At 41.8% G+C, this 11253-nt stretch overlaps 1 protein-coding gene across 1 annotated transcript in view; it reads right to left on the bottom strand.

The window, feature by feature from the left end:
• LOC143279842 (uncharacterized) overlaps positions 1–11253 on the bottom strand; it is a 107116-nt gene that overhangs the window by 21230 nt on the left and 74633 nt on the right. Inside the window, exons 32-37 of the mRNA XM_076584076.1 lie at positions 10776–10960; positions 8530–8685; positions 6738–6865; positions 2997–3144; positions 1552–1672; positions 346–629 (exon numbers count right to left, since the gene is read on the bottom strand). Of these exons, the coding sequence (XP_076440191.1) occupies positions 346–629; positions 1552–1672; positions 2997–3144; positions 6738–6865; positions 8530–8685; positions 10776–10960 (1022 nt within the window). The remainder of the gene's footprint in view (positions 1–345; positions 630–1551; positions 1673–2996; positions 3145–6737; positions 6866–8529; positions 8686–10775; positions 10961–11253) is intronic.

Here is an 11253-nt window from a genome sequence, read left to right as displayed (position 1 = left end):
TAAATCTGCTGGAACTCGGGTCTCTACACAAATATCACCACCATCATCAAGTAACTCACACACTCATACCTGTTGATAGATTTCATTGTCAATGATATAGATCAGCTGGAACTTGTATCACCACCATCATCAAGTAACTCACACACTCATACCTGTTGATAGATTTCATTGTCAATGATATAGATCAGCTGGAACTTGTATCACCACCATCATCAAGTAACTCACACACTCATACCTATTGACAGATTTCATTGCCAATGGCATATATCTGCTGGAACTTGGGTCTCTGCACAATGTCGTGAAACAACTATCACCACCCACGTCAAGTAACTTACATACTCATACCTGTTGATAGATCTCATTGCCAATGACGTAGATCTGCTGGAACTCGGGTCTCTGCACAATGTCGTGGAACTGGTCACCGACAAACTGCTTGGTCCTGGTGACAACGGCCAGGTAGGCCTCCTTCAGTCCCAGCTGCTCCAGCGCCTCCAGCATCTTCAGGTTGGCGGCATCAGCCAGCTGCCTGTAGTTGCTGCCGGACAGCTTGCGCAGGCCAGACTGCGCCGAGCCGTACATCTGTGACAGGCCCTGGTACTGCGGGCTTTGACGCAAGGCAGCAGTGTATCCTGGTAGTAGCAAAAGGATTCTCTTGGTGATAATGACGACACGTTTCTCCTGAAAAGCTTTTCACTTAAGAGATATAGTTATGTCATAATTAACTGTTCTTGTGACATACAATATTGTTGTTATCACCCCTTATTCATATGGGGCTATGGCCTTATTGAATAAACCATCTGAATCTGAAAACGGAGTATGACTGCCTACAAGGCAGGGCGTAAAATAAAAACAGTCATACATGTTAGAAAATTATTTTTTTTAAAGCCCACACTTGTGTATGAGTGAATGTGGGAGTCACAAAGCCCATGAACAAAAAAAAAAAGAAGAAGAAGAAGAATGACGATAATAAGAATAATACTATGCAAATTGATGATGTTCACACCTCCAAGACAGCAAGCTTGAAAGACACACATACACAGAGATGCCAACCCCTCTCTACTGTTTGCAGGAACAATCAGGAAATTCAGTAAGAACATTCTGAATTTGGTAGGAACACTCAAGACTCCGAGCCACATCAGCAAACAAACATTTTGTCTACTGGGCATACAAACCCTTGGGCACATACACTGTTTGACCGAAATGCAACTTGATTCAGCCACGTTCTCTCTTGTTCGGGCAAACGATAAAGCCGATTGGTCTGCTCAATGCTGTTTCAATGTAAACACGCACACGGTTAGCTGAGCATCAACACATGAGACCAAGGTTTGTAGTGACTGCCCAGGCCTCCTAATTGATAATTCTATAGCGTCTGGGTAATGCTACGACAGGAAAGCATGTGACTATGCTATGTAGCCGAAAATGAACTTGTGGGAACAATTTTGACATTGGCGTAATGTCGGAACAAACTGCATAACAAAACACAGCGAAACTGTACTGTGGACAAAAGACAAAACTAGACCACTACCAAATCTCTTTGCTGCAAGGTACTACCTTGCAGTTTGCGGTCAATCTGTCTGGAGATGATGAGGTATCTGCGGTAGGTCAGGTCGGAGAATCTGGCCAGCTGTACGCTAAGCTTGTCCAGTGCTTCTTCCAGCACCACTCTACTGTTCTGTCAACACACACACACAGATATGTATCAACCTTCAGATAAAAATGATCACAAACACATCATCAAAAGTTAAAGATTATTAACTCTTTCACCTCCAAAGGCGACTTTGGTCAACTAGACAGTGCGCTGCCATTGGCAACTTTAGTCGACATCGAAGGGTCATGTTAAAAGGGCCTTTTTTCACATTGTAACAAAGTTTGACAGCTGCAGCCAGTTTCCCACCAATAGAACAATGGCTAACCTTTGCCCCCTGACCGAGTTTGAAGTGAACAGGTCCATTGTGTTGTTTTGACATGAACCGAAGCCTGTTACTGAGAACATCATATCTTAAATATTTGGTGCTGGGGAGTGTTTTTCACACAGAAACTTGGCAGTGAAAGTAAAGATCCCACAAACAATAAAGGTCCCATACCCTTTTACTGTCATCAGGGAAGTGATTTCATTTCCACGGTGTCTAGGGCTCAGTTTCGGATGGCAGAGCCCAATCCATTCCTTCTGCCATTTTAAACTTCCCCAACTAATGTAGGGTACCCATGAGGAAAACTGGACTAAAGTACCTTTCCCAACACTGGATCTTAATCTAATAATATATGTGTCCTATGTGATATAAGCCATGTGCACTTCTTTCATAGGAAACATGAAAGGAAAATAACATACACATTCTCAACACTGAATCTTAATCTAAGAATGATTGTGTCCTATGCAATATAAGCCAAGTACACTTCTTTCACAGGAAACGTGAAAGGAAAATAACATACACATTCCCAACACTGGATCTTAATCTAATAATACATGTGTCATATGCAATATAAGCCGTGTAGACTTCTTGTATAGAAAATATGAAAGGAAAACAACACTCAAAAACACAAGCTCACACACACACACACACACACACACACATACACACATACATATGCTCATGCACACACACAGACACAAGTATTATCACTTATAGTGAAAAGACATTTAACTAATGAAAGCACACACACACACACACGCACACACAGAATTATAGCCAAGGCTGGCGAAATTTGTTCACGAATGTTTCTCTTCTTATTATGCTCATGTTTATGTTTTATTGTGTCTTATAAAGTTTAAGGTTTTATGACAATAAAAAGTATTCTATTCTATTCTATTCACACATCACTTCAAAGGCTGATAATTATGTATCAGATAAAAAAAAAAAGAAAAAAATGATACTCAACTACAACAAGTTTGCTCATTCATTCTTCAGCATAACATCTTTTCACCACAAAAAAAAAAAAATAAAATAAAAAAATGACTGCCAACAACACATACAAGGAACACACCAATGAACACCAACCTTGAGCCCATTGGCAAAGTCAGCTGCAAGCTGGGCGTATCTCTGAGCCATGGGGTATTTACCCATGCGCTGAACAAACTGTGCCATATCCTGCTGCATCTTGATTTGTAGCTGCTGGAACTGCAGCACCAGGCCCTGCATGCCGCCCCTGAAGAAAGAAACGGACAAATGTAATTAAAACAAGAGAGGCATGGTCTTCAAGACTCACTTGTGATAAATTACGTCCCCTAGCATTAATTACAGAGTTATTTCCCTTTTTTACTATCTGCACCAAAACGTTTGCAAAATAAAAAAAATACCATGCTTAGCAAAAGAACAAAAACATGATAAAAAAAAATGATAATAATGACTCCTCTAGTTGTTGTGTCAGAATAAGAGGTCAAAGTGCCAAGTTTAGAGAATACAAAAAATATAAATATAACAGTAAATGCAGTTTGCATATAATTAGGCTTCTTTTTTTATTTTCTTGTGCCCATCCCAGAGGTGCAATATTGTTTTAAACAAGATGACTGGAAAGAACTGAATTTTTCCTATTTTTATGCCAAATCTGGTGTCAACTGACAAAGTATTTGCAGAGAAAATGTCAATGTTAAAGTTTACCATGGACACACACACACACACACACACAGACAACCGAACACCGGGTTAAAACATAGACTCACTTTGTTTACACAAGTGAGTCAAAAAACAACAACAAAAAAAAAAACAACCAACAAATGAATGATGATAATGATAAACGCACATTTCAATGAAATATTTTCTAAACCCTGTCCTGTCTCTCCACATCCCTTAACCCTTTCAGGCTTTGAAGGTCTTCTGCCTGTGCAATCCTCCCAGCCTGGTATGTTTTGGCCTGGCTGCATCAACGGGAAGGGGTGCTTCACTTCAGGCACAGATTTATAGCAACCACTCAACCAACAGCTATCGAACTTCACATAATGACTGACATATGATTTTGACACAAGTTGCTGAAGTCTCAAGACAAGGGATGCACTAGTTTACTTGTAACTTAAAATCAAAAACAGTAATAGTAAAATGTCAGATTCTGTTGATGTTGAAGGTTGTGGTGTATCTTCTTGATTGAAATGTCCGCCACTTTTGTCTAGACTGGTTGATAATTTCATCTCCTTCACTTTCCTAAGAAATATCAAATGAATTATTAGACAAATCATCATTATATGGGGCGAATTCGCTGCACAAGTCAATAATTTCACTCAGCAGTTACTGCACAGTAAGCCTTTGACGTTTTACCATATCGATGCGATAAACTGGATTAAAAAATGCACTAATCGTTCGATTTTCGGAGCGAAACTTCGTGCGCAAGTGAGGAAGGAAATTAAATTAGAGTTACTTCCCTTACATAGCAGTTTAATGCATAATAATGAGCTGAAGAATCGGTTTAAATAAACGCGTTTCTTTGCCCCCCTGTCAGGCCGGCTCAGGCAGAGAACAGCAATCAGCGGCACACACCTCTCAGGCGGGTGCAGGGTTGAATGAGTTAAGAGAAAATGACAAATGTCAAAAAAATGAATAAATAAAAGTAGAATATAAAAAATTGATGAGGAGAAGGATAACAATAAATGCATCTATCATTAAAATATTAACAAATAGTAAAGAGTGGTAATTCTCTCCATTCACAAGGTACACAACTTCAAGTCAATGCTGCTTACGCTACCGATTCAGCTAGCACACAGGTAAATAAAAGGTACATTAAAACAGTTTCTTCCCCCCCACCACCCCCCGACCCCTCCACACACACCTCCCCACCCCCTTCCACATCCCCCCCCCACACAAAATAAATGAGAAAATGACAATCAAAACTGAATGATGAACAACAATGACAAATGCACATTTCAATAAAATATTTTCTGTTTTTAGGTCTCCCCAACAGCCCTTGCTACCAACCCCAAAAAAGGAAAAAAAAAAAAAAGAAATTGAGAAATAAAAAAAATAACAATGATCATAATGGTAAATATGTGTTTAGATAAAACATTTTCTTAACTTAAACAATCCAAGGACAAAAAAAAAAAAAAAAAAAAGGGATGTCCTGTTACAGTTGTTCTGTCCAGATAGTCTGTTCAGTCATATGAACTGAATAATAACCATGAAAAGGTGCTAAGAAGGTAAATGGCAGGTTTGGGAAGAAAGGTTAAACAACTAGAGGACCCAAAGCCTTTTATGGCCACTGGGACAGTGACCAGTTCAGTTCAATAACTCAAGGAGGCGTCACTGCGTTAAGACAAATCCATATATACTACACCACATCTACTTAGCAGATGCCTGACCAGCACCCTAACTCAACGCGCTTACGTAGTCAGGCCTTGAGGGAAAATACAATAAAAATGAAATAAAATATGACAAATGTTCAGTGTGTCAAAGGCTCAGCATACGGAGGTGGCGGCCTAATCTTCTCTTACCTTCCATCACATTTAACCTTCCCCAACTGAAGTCAGGTACTCATTCACACCTGAATGGAGGGAGAAAAATCTGAGAAAGGAGTTTGTATTATACTCCATGTTTGGTGATACATATACTTACCATGTCAAACTGATGCAAACTAGGCCTATCGGTTTGCTCTGCTTGACCAAATTTCGCGCGGTTAACAGTGAAAAGACAACCAGTCTTGCCCGGTCTGCTCTTAGCCAGTCAAACGCCTCTAAAAGCTACAAGCACTGAATCATTCCGTGGCCATCAAGAAAAATGCCCCACGAGAACCACAGCAGAGACGTGGGGATGGACGGGCCGGCATTCAAGTTAGACATGGTAAGTATATGTATCACCAAACATGGAGTACAATACAAACTCCTCCTGCCAAAATGCAGCCTCAAATCCTGATCACTGACGAACACTGGATCAGAAGTCCAATGCTGAACTAATTCTACCACGGCGCCTACTTCTTATCCTGAATGAAATGAAATAAAGGAAAGAAATGATCTCCTACAGAGTCTGTTCAGCCACCTAAATCCAAGGAGTGAATGTGAGAAAAATACTGTGAGGGGAAAACCTCTGGTTTGGGAAGAAAGCTGAGGTCTAAAAAGAATAACTGGACAGTTCATGTGAAAAAAAAAAGAGACAGAGAGAAAAAAAAAAGATGAAAATCTCAAAAGGGTGCTCAGTTACCACTGATTTTCTCCTGGACCATCACCTGGCAAACAATCCCAGATACAACTGCTCCATAATAGTTATCTGCTGAGGTTTGCTTGTTAATTTTTTCATTTATTTCAGTAAATGGTTATATTGTCAGTGACGTTGTTTGTAGCCCAGTGGATTGCAAATGTCGTAAAGGGTCACATGGAGTGTTGGCCTAGAGGTAATGCGTCCGCCTAGGAAGCGAGAGAATTTGAGCACATTGGTTCGAACCCCACACTCGCCAGTATTTTCTCCCCCTCCACTAGACCTCGAGTGATGGTCTGGACGCTAGTCATTCGGATGAGACAATAAAGAAAGGTCCCATGTGCAGCATGCACTTAGCACATGTAAAAGAACCCATGGTAACAAAATGGTTGTCCCTGGCAAAATTGTGTTGAAAAATCCATTTCAATAGGAAAACAAACAAAAAATCACAGGCATAAAAAAAAGGGGGGTGACACTCTCAGTGTAGCAACATGCTCTCCCTGGGGACAGCAGCCCAAATTTCACACGGAGAAATCTGTTGTGACGAAAAGAGAAGAGAGAGAGAGAGAGAGAGAAAGAGTAAGAGAGTAAGAGGGAATCAACTCATGAAGAAGTAGACAGACTCACAGAACAGATTTGATGATTTCATTGGTCGCTGCACTCATGTCTTGGACATGCAGTGTGTTGGTGAGGTAGAATCGTCGCAAACTGGTCTGCGCTGCATCCAGGTCAGCCTGAAGAGCTCCCATCTCTCTCTGGAAAAAAAAAGAAAGAAAAAAACCAATCTGACTGTCAAACTAGAGGCAAAAATAAAATCAATCTGACTGTGTAGACAGCAAACTCATGAGTCCACTCCAGCAACAACAACAAAATCAATCTGTGCAGTCAGCAAACTCATGAGTCAACTCCAGCAACAACAACAAAATCAATCTGTGCAGTCAGCAAACTCGTGAGTCACCTCCAGCAACAACAAAAAAATCAATCAGACTGTGTAGTCAGCAAACTCATGAGTCAACTCCAGCAACAACAAACAATTCAATCCGACTGTGTAGTCAGCAAACTCATGAGTCAACTCCAGCAACAACAAAATCAATCTGACTGTGTAGTCAGCAAACTCATGAGTCAACTCCAGCAACAACAAAAACTTCAATCTGACTGTGTAGTCAGCAAACTCATGAGTCAACTCCAGCAACAACAAAATCAATCTGACTGTGTAGTCAGCAAACTCATGAGTCAACTCCAGCAACAACAAAAACTTCAATCTGACTGTGTAGTCAGCCAACTCATGAGTCAACTCCAGCAACAACAAAAAATTCAATCTGACTGTCAAACTAGAGGCAAAAAATTAAATCAGACTGCAGTCAGCAAACTCATGAGTCAAATCCAGCAACAACTGAACATTTTTGCAGAAAATCTGCTCTAAGCACAAAAGCATACGTATCAATACTCAATGATTCAACCCATCAGCTTAACCTTTCCAGCTTTGATATATCATAACAAAATCACCAAACACATTTTGGGGTGCAATATACATAATAATCACCCCAGAGGAGTCAAGTTCTTTTGGCAAAGTTGTGGTCAATCAAAATCGATGCGTTATCCCAGTCCAAACATTTTGATCATGTTGTCTTCTCAGTGACTCAAGTCAGGGTGACCTGAGGTTGTACACTACAAATGTGACTAACTGTTTAATTTCTAAGCTTGTTTGAACTTCTCTAAGCACTATATTTTTGGCACAAATACCATCAAAATGTATGTTCATACTAAAAAAAAAAAACCTACAAATATTTCTCTTCAAATGACAGGAGAAATTTGCATCTAACTGATCTGACTAGAGAACTCTATAGACAGCATGCATGTGTAGTTTGAGTTCAGTTTAACTCTGATAAATCCGAAGGGTAAAGGTAAGTTATCTGTTGATTTAGATGGTCATTACGCACTAAGTGATGAGGCCTTAGCATAAATCATTCTGTGAATGAAATTCAGCATCAAGATACATGATAAAGACACCTTAAATATACAAGAAGGAAAAAATTGTAATAGTTCTTTTTCTTTTCTCATTTCTTTTATATGCGTTTGTGAGTGAGCGTCTTCTACGCATGTGTCTGTGTGTGCTTGTGTGTGTTTGTTGGTGTTGTGTGTGTGAAGGTGAGTGAATATATGAGTGTCAGAATGTGTGTACGTATGTGTGTGAGTGTGTCTGTGTGCATGCATACATGCTCGTATTTACCCCATGACAACAAAAAATAAACAACAAACAAACGAACTTCTTCTTCTTCATTCATGGGCTGCAACTCCCACATTCACTCGTATGTACACGAGTGGGGCTTTTACGTGTATGACCGTTTCTACCCTGCCACGTAGGCAGCAATACTCCGTTTTCGGGGTTGCTAACAAACAAACAAAAACTGTCTTTTACCTGCAAGTGTTCCAGGAGTGGTTTGGCTTCCTCCTTGATCTCCTCCATGATGGCCTTGTACTTAGCCTCCACTTCACGCCCCATGGCCTCCACCACAGACCGGATGGCCCCACCGGTACCGTGACTGAACACCGTCAACTGGGTGCCCAGGTATTGCTGCGCACACAGGTACATCTGTTTCGGATCAGTGAGCTACCTTTTGGTGAAAAGTCAAAACACATAGTCAGAGTACAGCAGAACAGAGCAGAGCAGAGGAGAGGTAGGCAGCCTGTTACGCAAATGACTGCATGTTGTATTATATTGCAGTACTCTTTTTTGTCGCAACAGATTTCTCTGTGAAATTCGGGCTGCTCTCCCCAGGGAGAGCATGTCGCAACACTGAGAGCGCCACCCTTTTTTTTTTCTCTTTTTTTTTTCCTGCCTGCAATTTTACTTGTTGACCTATCGAAGTGGATTTTACTACAGAATTTATGCCAGGGACAACCCTTTTGTTGCCGAGGTTCTTTTATGTGTGCTAAATGCATGCTGCACACGGGACTTCGGTTTATCATCTCATCCGAATGACTAGCATCCAGGCCACCACTCAAGTTCTAGTGGAGGGATAGAAAGAACTGGTCACTATGGGATTCGAACCAGTACGCTCAGATTCTCTCACTCCTAAACGGACGCATAACTTCTCGGCCAACACTCCACTTGAGTTCATAAAGTGCTACCTGAGGACAGGTGCTACATAAGTATCCATCTCATGCCATCACCTTCACGGAGCTAGCAGTCACACAGACAGTGCAGAGATGCCAACCCCTGCCAAGTGTTTGTAGGAACCATCAGGAAAATTGGTAGGAACATTCTAAGTTTGGAAGGAACACTCGGACAGCAAATGTACAGTTTTTCTACAATGCATACAAACACATTTTTCAGTAGTGTTTGTTTGGCAAAAACTTCTGTTCCTACTGCTGCTTCTTTACAGCTGACACACCTATGGCACTGTGTTGCTTCCCTGGTCTTTGTTCGTCTTGTTTCTCACAACTGGAATCCAGGGCTGACTTTTCTGTTTTGGTATTTGTATTTCTTTTTATCACAACAGATTTCTCTGTGTGAAATTTGGGCTGCTCTCCCCAGGGAGAGCGCGTCGCTACACTACAGCGCCACCCATTTTTTTGTATTTTTTCCTGCGTCCAGTTTTATTTGTTTTTCCTATCGCAGTGGATTTTTCTACATAATTTTGCCAGGAACAACCTTTTTGTTGCCGTGGGTTCTTTTACGTGCGCTAAGTGCATGCTGCACACGGGACCTCGGTTTATCGTCTCATCCGAATGACTAGCGTCCAGACCACCACTCAAGGTCTAGTGGAGGGGGAGAAAATATCGGCGGCTGAGCCGTGATTCGAACCAGCGCGCTCAGATTCTCTCGCTTCCTAGGCGGACGCGTTACCTCTAGGTCATCACTCCACCGTTTTGAGCCGCTTGTTCCTTCCTTGCACTCCATAGCTTAATCCACCAGGCACAGATGGTGTTTGACTAAGACGCACCTTGATTTAGCCATGTTCTCTTTTGTTCGGGCAAACGATCAAGCTGATTGGTCCACTCAATGTTGTTTCAATGTAAATACACAGGCGATTAGCTGAACGCCATCACGTGAGACCAAGGTTAGTTGTGACTGCCTTGACCTCATGATTGATAGGTCTACAGCGTCTGAGTAATGTTGAAACAGCAAAGCATGTGACCATGCTATGTAGTCGAGAATAAAATCGTCAGAACAGTTCTGACGTTGGCGTAATGTTGGATCAAACTGCGATCAAGAGTAACTTCTTCTTCTTCTGTGTTCGTGGGCTGCAACTCCCACGTTCACTCGTATGCATACGAGTGGGCTTTTACGTGTATGACCATTTTTACCCCGCCATGTAGGCAGCCATACTCTGTTTTCGGGGGTGTGCATGCTGGGTATGTTCTTGTTTCCATAACCCACCGAACACCGACATGGATTACAGGATCTTTAACGTGCGTATCTGATCTTCTGCTTGCGTATACACACGAAGGGGGTTCAGTCACTAGCAGGTCTGCACATATGTTGACCTGGGAGATCGTAAAAATCCCCACCCTTCACCCACCAGGCGCCGTCACCGTGATTCGAACCCGGGACCCTCAGACTGACAGTCCAACGCTTTAACCACTCGGCTACTGCGCCCGTCGATCAAGAGTAACAAAATACGGTGAAATTGTAACCGTTGGCATCTCTGACAGTGTTACCTGCAGGTCCCTCAGCATGCTGGGCCTCCAGTTGAGGCGGGTGTGCAGGACGTGGGAGGAGTTGAGGCGCAGGGTCATCAGGGTCTCGCTGACCCGCTGGCCCCCGGCCATGCGGTACACCTCCGTCTGCAGCAGCTGGTCGTTGACCATGTGGCCAAACAGCTTCACGCTGTTGCTGGGAGCCGCTGTAATCATGGCAACCATGCCAGACCAGTGGTAACATTATTTCAACTTTTTCTTTTATTTTAAACAAATCAAACTTGTTTTTTTATAGGAATTTTCTGCTGATCTTTCTCTATGCGTGCACGTGCGCACACACACGCACACACATGGTCTAAAATCACAATTGTGTTGGGATGCAAAAAAAAAAAAAAAAAGAATAAATGCATCTACCTATCTATTTATCTATCTATCTATCTATCTATCTATCTGTCTATCTATCAATCAATTTGATGGCATGTTCTATATTTGTTCTTGT

This window comes from Babylonia areolata, chromosome 3, assembly GCF_041734735.1.
Source record: "Babylonia areolata isolate BAREFJ2019XMU chromosome 3, ASM4173473v1, whole genome shotgun sequence".
In the NCBI taxonomy this organism is placed as follows: Eukaryota; Metazoa; Mollusca; class Gastropoda; order Neogastropoda; family Buccinidae; genus Babylonia; species Babylonia areolata.
This window is presented reverse-complemented; position numbering and strand designations above follow the sequence as displayed.